The sequence below is a fragment of the Vigna unguiculata genome, chromosome 6 (genome assembly GCF_037176805.1).
Source record: "Vigna unguiculata cultivar grain cowpea cultivar isolate G323 ecotype 2 chromosome 6, ASM3717680v1, whole genome shotgun sequence".
Classification (NCBI taxonomy): domain Eukaryota; kingdom Viridiplantae; phylum Streptophyta; class Magnoliopsida; order Fabales; family Fabaceae; genus Vigna; species Vigna unguiculata.
The window spans coordinates 10,798,263-10,815,795 of NC_140797.1; the positions used below are offsets into that span (position 1 = coordinate 10,798,263).

At 32.8% G+C, this 17,533-nt stretch overlaps 2 protein-coding genes and 1 pseudogene across 2 annotated transcripts; 1 reads left to right on the forward strand and 2 right to left on the reverse strand.

The window, feature by feature from the left end:
• Positions 1–3,992: 3,992 nt before the first annotated feature.
• LOC146885512 (uncharacterized) lies at positions 3,993–6,254 on the reverse strand (annotated as a pseudogene).
• A 183-nt stretch (positions 6,255–6,437) lies between these two features.
• On the reverse strand, positions 6,438–9,617 carry LOC146885513 (uncharacterized). Its single transcript, XM_085675221.1, has 2 exons — positions 9,146–9,617; positions 6,438–8,731 (listed from the first exon to the last, which is right to left on the reverse strand). The coding sequence occupies exons 1-2, from the start codon at positions 9,615–9,617 to the stop codon at positions 6,438–6,440; spliced, it is 2,766 nt and encodes a 921-aa protein (XP_085531347.1).
• A 5,838-nt stretch (positions 9,618–15,455) lies between these two features.
• LOC114187509 (heat stress transcription factor B-4-like) lies at positions 15,456–17,102 on the forward strand. The gene is made up of 2 exons (XM_085674162.1): positions 15,456–15,824; positions 16,262–17,102. Exons 1-2 carry the CDS (start codon positions 15,567–15,569, stop codon positions 16,748–16,750), a joined length of 747 nt encoding a protein of 248 aa, XP_085530288.1. The 5' UTR covers positions 15,456–15,566; the 3' UTR covers positions 16,751–17,102.
• Positions 17,103–17,533: the final 431 nt, after the last annotated feature.

Sequence of the window (17,533 nt, forward strand, 5' to 3'; positions counted from 1 at the left end):
GAGTACGGGTACGGGACAAATATTTAGCGAGCAAGTAGGGTACATGGGAGCTACTATCCGTACCCAACCCGCCCCATTATCATATTTTATATATATATATATATATATATATATATATATATATATTATTAAAATTATTTCAGTTATACAAATAAATTTTTAAAATTAGAATGAAATAATTTTAATAATATATATATATATATATATATATATATATATATATATATATATATATAATATGATAATAGTTGTAAAAACTTGTTGTAAATAATGGGTATTGTTAGTTACTAATATTTAGTTAATAAATAGATTATATATTAATGATCGAACAAAATCGTTTAATTTAAAAAATATAATTGAACATACAATTAATTTGGGTGTTAACATTTATTAAAAGAAAACCTTTTTTGTGAATTAATGAATACAGTTTTGGAGGCATTATTATAATGGGTTACCTTATTTTTATTTTACTAGCCACATGCTGATCTTCACGTGTTGTGCATTTAGATTTGTGCTGATATATGAAAGACAAATTTCTCTCTCTTTCTCTTTAACATGCAATGGGTCACTCATGGGGATGCTGAAAGATCATGTGATCAATATTTACTCTCTACACAGTAATGGAACCTAAGGAAGGTATATTACTTGGAATAGAATCTTCCCATTATTTAATATTTATTTCGATGCAGGCGTTTTAGAGGCTTCCTATATACTTTGACCACAAAATAAAATAAATAAATAAATAAATAAATATATATATATATATATATATATATATATATATATATTATCCTTAACTTTCAGTAAATTTTGAAATTAGTCCATTTTAAAATTTTGGACTAATTTAGTTATTTATCTTTTGGAGTACGTGGATTTAGTCCTTTTAATCAAATTTTGTTAAGTTTATTTGACGTTTGCGCGTTTCATAATAGTATTTGACTTAACATTAAAGCAAAAATGTGTCAAACAGTATAAACAACTCAAATACAATCCTGAAATGCATACGAAACATCAAATAAATTTAATAAAATTTGATTAAAATGACTAAATTCATGTATTTTAAAAAATGAAGGATTAAATTGGTCTAAAATTTTGAAATGAGCTAATTTCAAAATTCACTGAAAGTTAAGGGTGAAAAACATATTTAACTATATATATATATATATATATATATATATGAGTTGAAGTTCTAAATTGAATAAAAATGATAATATAATTCAATGCATATAAAAAGAAATCTCAAAATACATTATATTAAAATTTTAAGTTAAAAATAATATTAAATATTTATGTTAGTTGAATCATGTCTTACTAAATATTATATCTTACATAAATCCTGCTCTCAAAAAGACCGATCCATATAAAAAGAGAAAGAAAGAGAAAGGTGGTTGGACAGTTATATTTTATGAAACTTTTCCCATAATTTTCAAGATTATAGTTTAGTAGCCAAGATAGAGAGAAAGAAAAAGATTGATCATTAAAAACAGTGATGTATGTGACCCCTCCAACAATGGAATCCATAGCTAGAAGGTCTTGCATGAGATTATTTTGCTTTTTGGGTACATCTAGCAAGGTAGCCAACTTTAAGAAATTTATATGTTAATCTAAGATAAATTATTAAGTGATTTTAAATCATTTCATAAATCAACTTGTAGATGTGTTACAATTTTTCAAGTCTAAGGTTACAAAATTTTAATTTTTAAACGTATTTTAAATGAATTAAAAGAATAGAATATTTATAAACTACCTTTAATTTTTACTTTTAGATATATATGAAATGCATTGGAACAAAAGCAATTAAAGATTATTTACTTTTGTAAAACTAAAAAGTTATTATATATATATATATATATATATATATATATATATATATATATATATAAATTAAGTAAAATAGTAAATAAAAGTTTCTCTCTCTTTAAGAAAGGCTATTATAATAATGAAAAACAAAAATTATAAATATATTTTGAAAGAAAAAAAATCTTCAGACGAATTAGTTTACTCTAATAGAAATCATGATATTACTATATCATGTCATAATTTTTTTATGAACCCTAAGGAGAGAAGGTTCGCTTATAATATGTAGTATATTAGTACATTATTGTATCATTGAAGAATAGAAAGGACTAATTCTTTTCTCATCTCAAGGTCACGGGCATGCTTTGGATGGTACAAAAATGAATAAAGGTCAGAATGTTCCAGCCTTGTAAGTTGTAACCATATACTAATTAATTAATTAAGCATTTCAGCATTTATGTTTTTATAACTATTGAACTTTTATTTTTCACTTTTTTTTATTTGAAATGTGGAGACTTTGAACTGATAATTAGCTACACTTTTGAAAGATTAAAATGTTGATACAATGATCCTTCATCAATATATATCACAATCCCACAATGATCCCCTAATCCCTAAACAAAACCATCATAAAGAATAGAAGGCGTTTCAATAGAAAAAGTAAAGGAAAAGGTTTAGACGTTATGATGAGATTCAAAAGAAAATGCTGATTACACCCAATATTCTTTAGCCTTGTTAAACTTTTTCCAACTAAATCATCAATAAGATCATTGTTTATATTATAAAAAAGGAAGTGTTTGATGGCTATCAATATCAATATGTTTCTTTTACACTTATTTATATATATATATATATATATATATATATATATATATATATATATATATATTATAGAGTATTTATAATAACGATTAGAAATCCTACATTGATAAAAAATAAAATAAATATATAATATATAAATAAATATAAATTTTATTTCATAAATTAATTTTAAAATTTACTTTTTAAGATGATATTAAAGTCATCATAAACTTATTTTAATGAAATTTGTTATTTATTATTTCTATTAATACCGAATCACCATTATATATCTTATAAGATGTTGGAGTCGTGTGTGTCACTAACACAAAAAAGTCTTTTAACGTCCGACATTTTCGACCTTTGACGTCTGCCTAAACACCGACGTCGTATCGGGTGACGTCAAAATAACATCGGAAAAATAGCAGACGTCACTTGATGTCGGTCTTTTAGGAGTCCGACGTTATCCAACGTCGGGGGCTAGTAACACAGACGTCAATTTTCGCGCTAAAATGAGGGAAAAACCTGAGCAGTTTAACGTCTGTCAGAGCCCGTCAGACGTTAAATAACGTCGGCCCTGGTACGGTCAGACGTTAAATAACGTCTGTCAGGGCACACCAGACGTCAAACTGCTCCATTTTTTTAAAAAAAATTTGACTGTTTTTACAACATCCATACACCTGAAAATCAGAAAATTCCCAGAACAATTTTATAATACTTTCAGCACAATTCTGAAGTTACAGTTATATATAATAGAACTTAAGTTTCAACATATATTCTAAACTAATATAAATAACAACAAATTAAAAATTTCAACATGAAATTCTTGTACAATAAAGTTTTTGAAAGGAGTTCTAATTCATGTGGTATCAACTCCATCTCTCCAATAGATATGCCGCCCATTCCTGTCTTAGTGTGTGGATAATGTCATCTGGCAGAGGTGATGGATTCTTGAATCGCTGAAAAAGTAATACAATTTCATTATGTATGAATATCATTCTTTAAAGTTTGATATGATTTATAATATGTGAAAGATATATATAATTACCTCTATCCATTCATCTTTAACTGCAGCTCGAATGATTGTTCTTATCCAAGACATGACATAATATCCACATTCCCATGAATCTTCTTGCTTGTTACACTGAACATTACAAATAAAATAAACACATCAAAGTCATAAGTTGACATACAGAAATTAATAACTTTAAAATGAATGAGTTCTAACCTTTCGATATATGACTTTAAGTTGTTGGCCTCTAGGCTTACCCACAATTCTAATGAAATTTTGAAAACATAAAACATATGTAAGTTTTTATAACTAAGTAGATACATAAGTTAGGATTGAAAAAAAAAATACTTACTCTTGTAACATGTTTTTAAAAGCTGGTGGAATCTTCCTATGGCATGAACAAAACCATACAACTAGGCATTGTCTTGGAATGATGAGACAAAGTTGCCAATGATACCTACCATCAATCACAAGTACTTAGCCAAAATAATTAATAATACTTCACAAAATATTATTAGCAAAAACACTTACGAATCAATGTATGGTGCAAAGTAGATCTCTCTATTTGACTCAACCATCCATGTTTGCAAATAAAGTTTGATTTGGTCAGGTGAGTTTCCCGAAGGTTGAATTGTTTGAGGTTCAATGAATCCATAGACGGAAGATCGACCTTGGTCCACAATGACTTTGTCCATGTACCTACAAGAAGACAGTTAGGTATAATATTAAAAGGTACCAATTCCTTGCTTTAAATATGAAATACAATAAAAAAAATCTTACATGCACCATAGTTATATGACTGAAATATTTAACATCTTGTCTCCTGTAATGATCTCTAGTGCATCATTCAAGTTTATGTACAATGGGACATGACAATGGAGGCCAAATACTCTTAACTCCCACTCTAGCTCTACCGGTCCTCTTTTCAACTTGTGTAATTTCAGAAGCAGCTTTCCTAGAGGATCATCTTCTGCTTCTGCCATTTCATCATCTTCACGTATAACACGTGGACGTCGGACCGGCTGCTTTTCAGGACGAGTGGACTGAAATAAAGATTTAGAAAGGTTTGACGTTAAAAGTTTTATAAATTGTAAGATTGAACTACTAAAAACATGATGTCATAATACCTTTGGTGGGCTAAAGTGTGGCATGATCAATGCTTTAGGCCAAGCAATAAATGTGCCTAAAGCTTCCCCAACAAATTGGATTTCTGAAGTTGGCACAGGCACTTGGGCATGGGGATCTCGAACTTCATCAATCATCACACGCACAGGATGGGGCAATAGAGGAACACCATGGATAGTCTCTCCACCCTGAAGTTGTCGTCCTATGACCACTACGCGCGGGGGGTCTTCATTAACCAATAGCTCATACTGACTTGTGTAGTCACTATGATCTACACCAGAGCATGAGCCTTTTGTACTCACACGTTGTCCTGTTGGAGCTTGAGTGGGTAATTCCATGTTCTGTTGCTGCATGGACTGAAGCTTTTCTTCAAGTGTTCTTTGTATTTGTTGTTGCTGTTGAAGTTGTTCCATAAAACGTTGCTCCATAATTCCCATGCGTTGGTTGAATCTTTCCTCCATTTGTTGCTCCATCTTCCTCAAGGCCTCTTGACTCAACGATTCATTACTTCTTTGTGGAGGACCAAAGTAATCTCGAAGACCAATGGCACCTCCAACACCACGCACACGTCCTGGGTGCTCTGGCCTTCCAATTGCCGTTGTGAGTATATCGTCCCGACCATGGCCAACAAACGAACCCTGAGTCTCTTGCTCAATTAATTCATCCTACACCACAAAAGAAAGTTTAATCAAAAGGAGAAACATATGAACTATGATAGTCAAATAAGGTTTGTACTTACTATTTTTTGAGATATGATTTGAGCTGATTGTGATGTCATTTGCCCATCGGACTTAGTCCGAGCAGCCTTCCACATCTCGTACCTAGGAATTGCATCCACTAGGTCAAGGGACTCAAGTCCCAGAGACTGTGCACGCGACTTTTTCAATTTTTTCTCCAATAATGCATAACCACCTCGAGAGAGTACATGTGGTGTATCATTAAGCCTTTGTCTTTGTTGGGCTGCTGTCCTTTTTTCCTGTCACACATAACATTATTTAATAGTTTGAATACAGAAATGTATGACTAGTGTCACTATAAACAAATTTAACAAACAAACCTGCCAGTCTCCAGACTCTCTACATGCACGAAATTGCATCCACTCCTCCTCCGAGATTTTGTACTTCTCACAAGGAGTGTCATGTTGTCTATCTCCAAACACATATAAACGTGTGAGCCTTGCCTTGAAGTCCCTCCATCTGGTGGCTATGTGAGATAAGACTTTCTTTCTAATTCGCTCAGTGTTCGGAGTAATCTCAAATTTGTGCTGTTTAAAACATAAAATATGTTATGTTAACAGTAACATAAAAAAATACTATAGTTGGTTTAAGTAAACATACCACAAGATCCTGCCATAGGAGGTTCTTCTCGACCTCCGCGACGTCATCCCAACATGCAATTGCAATAGAAACTTTCGTTTTGGCCAACATTCCTATGTAGCTACGGTACTTTTTTTCCCAAGGGCCACTGGGTTCACCCGATCGAGGATCAATGTGGACTGGCATCCTCTCTCGTCGGTTTGTGACATCCGGCAACCGAGTCACAGATCTACCAGGTCCCTCCTGGTCTGATCCGGAGCTTGTCATACCTGAAACATATCATTAGGAAATGTTAACAATGAAAATATACTCAATTAACCTCTATTATATTAAAACAGGAAGAAAAATAAAAAATTGTAAATGTGACAATATTATTAAATAAACACCTATCAAGAAATTGTGTTCTCCCATATGCCTTTATTGTGATCACTTCGAATAGCATGGATGTCATCAGTTACATCATCAACTTTGTCTTGAATGGTTCTTGATGAGAAAGACGTTGTCTCAAGTATGTCTAGACAATCTTCATCATCATTTACGTGCATGTTTCTTCCTTCTAATACAACTGACAATTTCTGATTGGCTGGATCAATGACATAAAAAATTTGTCTTGCTTGACTAGCCATAATAAATGGTTCATTTGTATCACTCATCTTGTTAAGATCCACCAAAGTAAAGCCAAAGTCATCTGTGCTAACACCCGAATTACTATCAACCCATTTACACTTGAAAACTGGCACTCTAAAAGTCACATAATCAACTTCCCATATTTTGTGTATTATTCCAAAGTAACTCATGGATGCTGTAATTGGATTCTTGTCCTTAGAACTGGTAAAATGTACAGATTCAGCTTGAAGTGTAACCCCACTATTTTGAACTCTACTTTTGTCATCTTCCATCTTTGAATAAAAACAATGATTGTTTATGTAGTACTCGCCATATGTAATGACATCATTGTTCGGTCCACGAGCTAGCCTCAATAGAGTTTCAGAAACATTTGGAGTCGCGTAAACCTTTTTCTTAAACCATGATAAGAATGTTTTGTTATGTTCATTAAGTGCCCATTTTTCACTCATTCGTGGATATGCTGATTTCGTTTCATCAATATGTTGCGTTATGTAAGGAATGACCTCTACAGTGTTGTTTAAGATGTACAAATGGGCTTGATCAACTAATTTTCTACTAACACTTTGAATCTTCACTCCATGCACACCCTTACCTTCACATTTACCTTCATGTCTAGTCTTAGGAACTCCAATTGGTTCACAACTTGGCATATAACTTGAGCATAATTCAATGGCTTCTTCTGCAATGTACCGCTCTATAATAGAAGCTTCTGGTCGATACTGATTCTTGACATATCCCTTTAAGATCTTCATGTATCTTTCCACTGGGTACATCCATCTCAAGAAAACTGGCCCACATAATCGAATTTCCCTCACAAGATGAACTATCAAATGAATCATGATATCGAAAAATGAAGGTGGAAAATACATTTCCAATTGACACAATAGTCTAATGGCCTCATTTTCCAAATCGTCTAACACTCGAGGGTCAATAACTTTCTTGCATATGGCATTGAAGAACATACACAAACGTGTTAGAATACCTCTGACAGAAGTAGGTAAGATGGCTTGAAAAGCTACTGGTAAAAGTTGTTGCATCAACACATGACAATCGTGAGACTTTAAACCGACTAACTTTAAATCTTGCATAGAAACAAGGCTAGTAATATTTGAAGAGTAACCTTGGGGAACCTTCACACTTCTTAAACACTCACAAAAAATTTGCTTCTCTTTTCTAGAAAGAGTGTGACAAGCTGGAGGCAGGTAGGTTCGTCTTCCAATTGATTGTGCATGTAACTCAGAACGGATGCCCATTTCAGCCAAATCTTGTCGTGCTTTAACTCCATCTTTAGTCTTTCCTTTTACATTTAGTAAAGTCCCGATGACGCTATCACATACATTTTTTTCAACGTGCATCACGTCTATACAATGCCGTACATCAAGTTTACACCAATATGAAAGATTAAAGAAGATTGATCGTTTCTTCCAAATGCTTTTTTCCGTGGTCTTTTTCTTTGGATGTTTTCCAAACACAATGTCAATGTTTTCCACTTGGTTGTATATTTCTTCACCATTGCGGGGTCTCGCTACAACTTCATCCTCAGGACTTCCATTAAATGCTTTTTTCATTCTACGATAAGGATGATTTCGAGGAAGAAAATTTCGATGTCTTGTATACACAGTTTTCTGACCGTGCTTCAATTGAATATAACTCGTGTTTTTTTCACAAATGGGACATGCAAAATGACCTTTAACACTATAACCGCTCAAGTTTCCATATGCTGGAAAATCATTTATGGTGCAAAACAACATTGCACGCAAACAAAACAATTCTTCAGAATATGAATCATACACATCAACACCTTCTTCCCATAATAGTTTCAAATCATCGATCAACGGCTTTAGGTACACATCAATGTCATTTCCAGGTTGTCTAGGACCCGATATCATCATAGACAACATCATATATTTCCTCTTCATGCACAACAAAGGAGATAAATTGTAAATCATCAGCAAAATTGGCCATGAACTATGTTTGCTACTTAAGTTCCCATAAGGATTCATACCATCTGTAGCAAGTCCAAGTCTTAAGTTTCTTGGCTCAGCACCAAATTCTGGAAATGTTTCATCAATCTTCTTCCATTGTGGAGAATCAGCTGGGTGTCAAAGAAGATTATCACACTTTCTTCCATCAACGTGCCATTTCAGGTTTTTTGCATCTTCTTTAATGGAAAATAGTTGTTTGAATCTAGGAATTATAGGAAGGTACCACATCACCTTAGCAGGTGGACCATCTTTGTCTTCATCGCCACTATTTCCATCAATTTTCTTTTTAAACCGCGATAAACCACATGTTGGACACGCCTTCAGTGAAGCAAACTCGTCTCTGTATAAAACACAATCATTTGGGCATGCATGTATCTTTTGATATTCCAAACCCATTGGACATAAAACTTTCTTCGCTTCGTAATTACGGATAGGTAACGTGTTATTTTCTGGAAGCATCTCCTTTAACAACTCCAACAATTCTGTGAAACTTGTATCCGTCCATCCATGCCTTGCTTTTAAACTGAATAATTTCAAAGTTGCTGACAGTCGCGTAAAGTTAGTGCATCCTGGGTACAATTGTTCCTCTGAATCGGACTTAAGAGAATCATATAAATGAACTTTTCCAAAATTCTCCTCCCCAACATCACGTACCATATCTTCTAAATGATCATTCATCCAGTCGTCTACATAATCTGTTCCTCGTGACGTTGTAGGCTTGTCTAATACTTCTCCATGCCAAGTCCAAAGTGTATAACTTCTCATTATACCAAAGATGAATAGATGATCACGCATTGTTCCTAAGTCATGACGTATTTGATTAAGACAACGAACACAAGGACAAAAATATGTCTCGTTACTTGAGATTGCGTGTTCTTGAACATATTGCAAAAACTCAGAAACCCTCTTTTCATACTCTTCACTTATGCGATGCTCATTCATCCAACTTCGATCCATACTATATGTTCGTAAAAAACTCAATCAATCTCAAACTTTTAACTCTCACAAGGTGAGGCCCTACCTATTCGAAAAAATTATTTTTCATAATTTGCTAACACATGTACAAATAAGTCAAACATCATAAATTTCACAAAATTTCGACAGCATTTCGCATTGGTCTCTGAAGTACACGAAATGAAAGTGATTAATCATGATCACAATCAAGTATGCATCCAGAGAACAACACAAATTAGCCTCAATCGAAATTTTATGAAATTTATGCGTAAACCTCAATGTACACATTGTAGCAAATTATGAAAAATAATTTTTTCAAACTGTCCAATCGAACAATTCAAGATTTAATACAAACGATTAAAAATTTAATCATTTGTATTAAATCTCAAACGGGAACTAAGTTTCGCTCACTGTATACTATAAGTATAATAAATCTACATATATAAAATAACACTGCAACAATAATATTCAAAAATAAAATGCAATGAGAATTATTTAAAATGCATATATCTAATAATAAATATAATTTTATTTACTAATTTTTTACAAATATTATTATAAAATTTTAAATAAAATATAAAAATAGGCCAAAAAAATTAACAAAAAAATAGTCTAAGACTAAAACTATAATGACATTTATAAATTAATACAAGTAATTCTATACATACAATGAACAAATATATACATACAATGAAAAACTAACCTCCTCTAATTGAAAGACGAACTTTGAGAGGAAGTCTAGGGTCTCCGCACACTGCTGGCCAAATGGGAACGAAGAGCAAGTGGGACGAATCTCAAAACACTGCAAATGGGGATGAAAACGGAAAATAATTGGTTCAAAACGCGTAAAATCAACCCATAATTAAACCCCAACAAGTTTGATGGCGAAAACCTTTCGAAACTCACCTGGAGGGGGTCAGAAATGGTGTCGCCGGCGGGAACTCTCGCGGAAACGATGAACAGCGCGAGGGTTTCTGCGTTTCGCGCAGAGATAAGCTGAAACTTAACATCGGGGGTGTTATGTCCGACGTTAAGTGACGTCGGGGGTGGGAGGGGCCGACGTTAAGTGACGTCTGGCGTGCGCTGGTCCGAGGTCAAGGGACGTCTGTCGAGCTGGGGACCGACGTCCTTTTTTGAGTGACGTCGGGGTATTTTTTAACAGACGTTAAGTAACGTCTGCCCGCTCCACGTCAGACGTTAAAAATGTCTCATTATTTACAAAAATGCCACCGCTCATTTTTAACGTTGGGCTTTTTTTAGGCAGATGTTATTGAGGTGACGTTAAAGGCCTTTTTTGTGTTAGTGTGTGTGTATATATATATATATATATATATATATATATATATATATATATATATATATATATATATATATATATATAGTGGCGGATCTTGACTAAAAATTTTGGAGAAGCTAAAATAATATAATTTTTTTATCATTAAATTAGATTATTAGTATAATGTTTCAAAAAATAATTCTTTAAACTAAACAATTGGATCATTAGATTAGATTATTAGTATAATATTTTAAAATATATGAAGAAGTGGAATGTATTTGTTTTTATCTTCACGAATAGCTTTCCTTTAATCATTTAAAAATAAATAAATCTATTATTTTATTTTCCATCTATATAAATATTTTTTTTTCAAAATAATATTAGAATACAAATTTTATCTTATATATTCATAAAAAATGAATTTGCAAAAGGCTTGTAAGATAACTCTTCAACTAATATTTTATTATTAGGGAAGACGATAGAGAGTTACCTTCTTTTTTTAAGAAAGAAAGAAAACAAATGAGAAATCAGAAAAAAAATGAGTGTGTCTATTTTTTTTTTCTTTAAAAAGAAAAAAGAAAACATATGAGAATGAGAGATGATACAATTTGTGAAAAATTAGAAAGACAATGAGAAAGAAATAAAAAATATCTTAATAAATATTTGGTTTAATGATTTTTTTGTTTCTTTATTTGTCCAGAAATGTTTAGTTGGTTGTCTAATGTTTTTTTAGTCTCAATTTATTGAAAATTGAAACGATTAATAAAGATGTTTTGTTTTGTTGGTACAATTAACATAACCCAAGTGTATCAAAAATCTTTTGATTCGCTTCAAAAAATTTAATGAAAATAACCAAATTGCATCAACTTTTTCAAAAATCAGAACCAAATCGAGACTATAAAAAACTACATGACCAACTTTGTTAAGATTAAAGGTTGTGTTTTATAAAAGAAATAAAAAGTCACACAATTTAATTTCCATTAATTTCTAAAATATACTACATATAATTTTTAAAAAATTTAAAAATTTAAAAGATATATAGAATTTAAAATAATTTCAAAAATATAAATATAATTTAAAAAAATTTCAAAAACATACATATAATTTAAAAAAAAATAAAAAATATTGGGGGGGCCATGGCCCCTCCCTGCCCTATGAATGATTCATCCCTATATATATATATATATATATATATATATATATATATATATATATATATATATGATATAATATAATATAAGTGAATGCAAATTTAATATGTTTTACGAAATTTGAATTCAATGTTTAGATTACTAAATTTAGTATTACTCCCTATAAATGATAATCTTGTAAGGCCCAATATTTTTCTGTCTTTTTTTTTTTAAAAAAAAGTTGTCCCAATCAGTTGGGCCTAGGGCTGGCCCAAAAGGGACCAAGGACCCTATAAACTTTCCTAACCCTACTCTTCTCTTCTCACATTTAGAAAACAGTCGCTTTGCTCTTCTCTTCTCTTCCAAAACTGTTCTCTGCTAGGATTTGATTTCCTAGCCTCCCTCAAGTTCGCTCAAGCTCATTCTTGCTCTGCGTAAGTTACTCTCCAACTCATACCACTTCTCCCTTGGCATATTTTTGTGTTTTCCAGTTAGGGTTTCGTAGTAAGCTCATCTTAAGATCTGTGCCTTATTTTTCTAGCTTTTAAGCCTATTCCTAGAGCTGTTGTGCCCCGTGTTTGGTGTCGATGTCTTGTACTAGCTCATTCCAGGTAAGGGAAGCTAGGGTTCACTCTTTTATTACGTTTTTCTACTTGAGTTACCGTCATTTCACCATGGTATGTCTTGTGTGTTGTTGTGAACTTGTGAAATGCATTATTGGACGTTTGAATGATGTTCGTGGGGCTGTGCACGAGAGAACAGTGATGAGCGTTGGTTTTCTTGCCCAAGCGAGCACGTCTCGCCTAGGCGAGACTAATAGGGGATCACTCTGGTTTTTCTGCACGAGCTGTCGCTTGAGCGACGAGTCTCTATTTTGAGTGAGGCACAGTCTCGCTCAGGCGAGGAGGGCTCGCCTAAGCGAGAGAGTGCAGGAAGCCATTGTTTCCCTTTTCTAGCCCTCGCCTAAGCGAAGAGAGCTCGCTCGAGCGAGGGGACTCTCTCGCCTAAGCGAGACCCTTCTGCCTGAGCGAGAAGCTAAGCGAGGAATGTGTTTGCTCTATGGTTTCTTTGTTTTTTGGATGTTGGTCATATGTTTGGACTAATTATATATATTTTAAAGTATGAATTGAATGATTTTGAATGAGCAAGATGAATTATGGATTGTGGCTTGTGAGTTTAACATGTTTTGGGCATGATGTATGTATGGAATGATTCATGGGCTAAAAATGATAAATTTTGGTATGGAGTTAACATGTAATATGAATGAGGATTGGTTATAAAGGTTGGCATGAGATTTATATGCATGATAAGTATTACTCGATTGGTGGAATATGATTCGTTTGTGGGTAGGACGTAATTCCATGAGCCTCTAGGTAAGACTTTATGGTGGTGCCTCAGTGGTCGGGACGTAATTCTACGACCCCTGTTAGTGGGAGCTTATGGTGGTGCCCCATCTATATAATTTAATAAGGATTCAAGGTAAGGTTGCATCCTGACACTATAAGGAGTCAGTTAGTCTCACATAGAGAGGACTGCCTCTTGTGGTGAGAGTAGCAGGAGGCCCGAAATCCATTAAGGGTTAACCTTGTGTGTAGGGGTTGAGACATCATAACACTTAGCTCGGGGGTGAGCAGCTTGGTAGAGCAGGGAAATCCACCACAAGTGCAACCATCCGCTGAATCCGACTAAGTTATATGTATCTAGATGAGTCGTGCCTGAGTCTTAGTGTATTGTTTGCAAGTCATAACATGATGGGTTAACATATGTATCTTGAACTATGAAATTGTATGTAACTGCATGATAAACTATTTTTCGGCTCTAGCTTACCCTTATGTTGTTTGTTGGATGTCCTATATGTGTGGTTTTTCTCTTTTGCGATGATCATCAACTTGTTGATGTAACCAGATGCGAGAAATCCTCGTGGTCAATATGGGAATGGTGACTCCGCTGCGTAGCTTGACTGGGCTGGATCCCGCTTAATGGGCTTTTCTCTTAAGGCTATGGCCCATGTATTGACTTGTTTTAATTTTAATTGTATTACTGTTGGATTATGTATCCTGTCTTGTATTGGTATCGTGGTGTGCCTCAAGATTTTCTTTATGAATCCTTGGATATCTTTAAGGAGTGAGTTTATACTCCGAACCTTCGCTCGTAATATTATATTGTGTGACGTGTCATTTAAGTAAATCTATTTATTAAATGAAATGTTACAAATCTCGTTTGATATAATATGATGATTTGGCACAGCATAAAATGTTGTGTTGTCATTGAGTTTCCATATTGACATGCTTATATGATTATATATATTGCATTCATTAAAATGAAAAATATGAAAAATGATTTTATATGATTGAAATTCCATATGAAGCAAACAGGGGTCAAAGAAGAAGTTATTAGATCCCTTACACCGGCCAAAACATGAAGAGTAATCTTAAGATTGGAAAATATAATAATGTGGAGTTTATCTTTGTTCTATTTTGCAGGCAAAGACAGGGTAGAGAGGAGGGACCAACAAATTGAACAATATCTGACATTGATAATATAGTGGGCCAAATCACATGCACAAAAGTTTAAATTTTCTCAGTTTATTTTGGAGAAATCACACCCTTCCAAGTTTCAGTTCCATATGAAAAATAATAATTAAAAACAAAACATGTCTTTCTGCAGGATAAAACAACTCTGAAACATTGTCTTATTGGTCTAGGAATTTTAGAGATCTCTGCATACACATTTTTTTAAACTCAAATTGAATGGTTTTTTGCATTTTCTTCAGGGTTGTGATTATGGAAAGGTGCTTTATATAGCCAATTTGGCATGAACATAAAAGCATTGAGTAGGGACAAAATGGTTATTACATCCATTAGAGGTCTATTGAAAAAGAAAGAAAAAACAAAGAAAAAGGTAGCTAGGTAGGTCCTCTTTCAAGAGGCATCAACCCACCAACACTGCTGCCAAGAGAATAATCAATAGTAATTAATACCTGTTATTGGATCTTATTATTATAGAAATTCTAGTAAAAAGTAATTCATTTCACTGACATGGTCATATGCATCTTAAAATTAATTAGTAACATAAAGGGAGAGAATGATCAGAGAATGAAAAAAATAGTCTTCTATTTACTTAAGGAATATGTTACCTAAACATCCAAAATAAACAAAAAATGTATATTTATGATGGGATAGGAAAAAATATATAAATTATATATTAATTAGGTCTTTAAAAATAAATATATGGATATCTATTTGTGTTATTATTCTACAAAAATTATAGTAATACAATGTGAATGTTCTAATATATAAAGTTCCATGAATTTTTAACACTTTTAATTTATAAAGTTCCATGAAGGATTTATATACATAGGCACAAAAGAAATCCTAATGTCAAATTTTGCAATCAAAAAAAGGTGAGGTGAGAGTAATATTTTCCTTTCCTCTCCATTTGACATGATGATGTGTTTTTGTTTTGATAAAGTTGCATGGTTATAAATTTATAATGTGAGAGATTAAGTTGGTGATGCATATATTAGTGAGAGAAGAGTGAAGTTGTATGAGTAGAATGGGTTTGACAGTGGAGAGGTTTGAGGAGAAGATGTTCTGTTTTGAGTCTCAGAAGACAGTGGCAGCACCTTTCCTGACAAAGACATATGAGCTTGTTGATGACCCTCTCACAGACCACATTGTTTCATGGGGTCAACATCAAACCACATTTGTTGTCTGGAGACCCCCTGAGTTTTCCAGAGATCTTCTTCCCAACTACTTCAAACACAACAACTTCTCCAGCTTTGTTAGGCAACTCAACACCTATGTAAGCATCCTCATCTTTCTCTCATTTCACTTCATTCAACCTAAATATCTTTCCATCTCAGTAACTTCACCAAAAACTTATCCTTTTTACTTCAAGATCCCACATCAAAAACATGAATTCATATATAAATAGGTGCAAAATTCACTTTATAACAATTTTTATTTACATATAAATAAACATAAGAGTGATAAGGTGGTTTAATGATTAGATGAAAAGAAAACGAGAAAAAGATTGTGAATTAGATTTTTTTAGTGAGGTTTGCACCCTTTTATATATTTTAAATGGATCGCATGGAACTTTCAAATATAGAAGTAATAATGTGATTATACATGAATTATAATGTATGCCAATGTTGCTACGTTATAACTTCTTGGTGCTATTAACTATGAACATTGAATAGTAAAAAGCAGCATATGAATCTTTGTTGTTGTGTGCAGGGTTTCAAGAAGGTAGTTGCTGATAGGTGGGAGTTCGCGAATGAGTACTTCAAAAAAGGAGCTAAGCACCTTTTGTGTGAAATACAGAGGAGAAAAACACCTCAGCAACATCAACAACTCTACCATGACCAACCACCATCCCAGATTCTTCAACAAGATGAAACTCTATGCTGGCTTGACACTCCTCTTTCATCTCCAAAACCAGACACAGACATTCTAACAGCCCTTTCTGAAGACAACCAAAGACTAAGGAGAAAGAACTTCATGCTCTTGTCGGAACTTACTCACATGAAGACTTTGTACAATGACATCATATATTTCATACAAAACCATGTAAAACCGCCACCACCATCCTTTGAACAGAGAATTCCAAAGCTGGTGGATAAGTCCTTGTTCACTTCTTCCGAAGAATCAAATAGTTCTGTGAAGCTCTTTGGGGTCCTTCTGAGTGGCAGAAAGAGATCCAACCCAGATAACATCAATCGATGATCGGACATTTTCACAATTAAATTTCGATAATTTCCCTCTGATGTCTTTTACTATATAAGATGAGATCTTTTAAATGATTTTAAAATTTAAAAAAAATAGAAAATAAAAAAATAAGAAGTTAGAATATAATTTTAGGTTATAAAAGAAAGTTGTTAAAATTTAGTTGGTGGAAAATAATTTTGCTTGATGATTTGTTCCATGCTTCATGGTTAGTTTTATTGGATACCCATGATTTTCTTTATTTTATTTTATATATATTGTAGGCTCTAATCATGTATAGCACTGTGTTTAATTTACAATTACTATAATTTTGTGTCGTAGACCTTAGTTTTATCATGTGTCCATGTACGTATGATGTATCATCAGTGTTCATCTTGCATTGTACATAAAATCGTCTTTAAGAAAAATAAATTTTATTTTACAAATTAAATCTGTACTTATTATACTATTTTACATTACTGTTTTGATCCAGGATAAGAATTAACATCAAAAGAATGATGATTTTAAAATCGCTGACCAAAAGTCAAAAGCAACTCAAGTCACTTCATCGGTGAACTCAACTTCTTTGAAAACAAGAAAACAAATTCCAAAGCAATTTTGATGCATAGTGTCTCCTAATAACTACTATTAGTGGTTAATTTTTACACATTCTTCGATCAAATTGCGCATTCAATCAATTAAAAAATAATCTTAACATACGCTTTTAAAATATTTATAATAAAAATTAACGATTTTATGGTAGATATGGATGAAGCATTCAATATAGTAAAAAAAAATTCCTAT

What these genes read in the sequence shown, in the direction of transcription:
- LOC146885513 (XM_085675221.1), bottom strand. Translation starts at nt 9,617, where the DNA reads ATGGATCGAAGTTGGATGAATGAGCATCGCATAAGTGAAGAGTATGAA. An exon ending in ATGGACGGATACAAGTTTCA is followed by an intron (nt 8,732 to 9,145) that starts CAGAATTGTTGG and finishes ATGAAACATTTC; the next exon opens with CAGAATTTGGTGCTGAGCCA.
- LOC114187509 (XM_085674162.1), top strand. Translation starts at nt 15,567, where the DNA reads ATGAGTAGAATGGGTTTGACAGTGGAGAGGTTTGAGGAGAAGATGTTC. An exon ending in TTAGGCAACTCAACACCTAT is followed by an intron (nt 15,825 to 16,261) that starts GTAAGCATCCTC and finishes TGTTGTGTGCAG; the next exon opens with GGTTTCAAGAAGGTAGTTGC.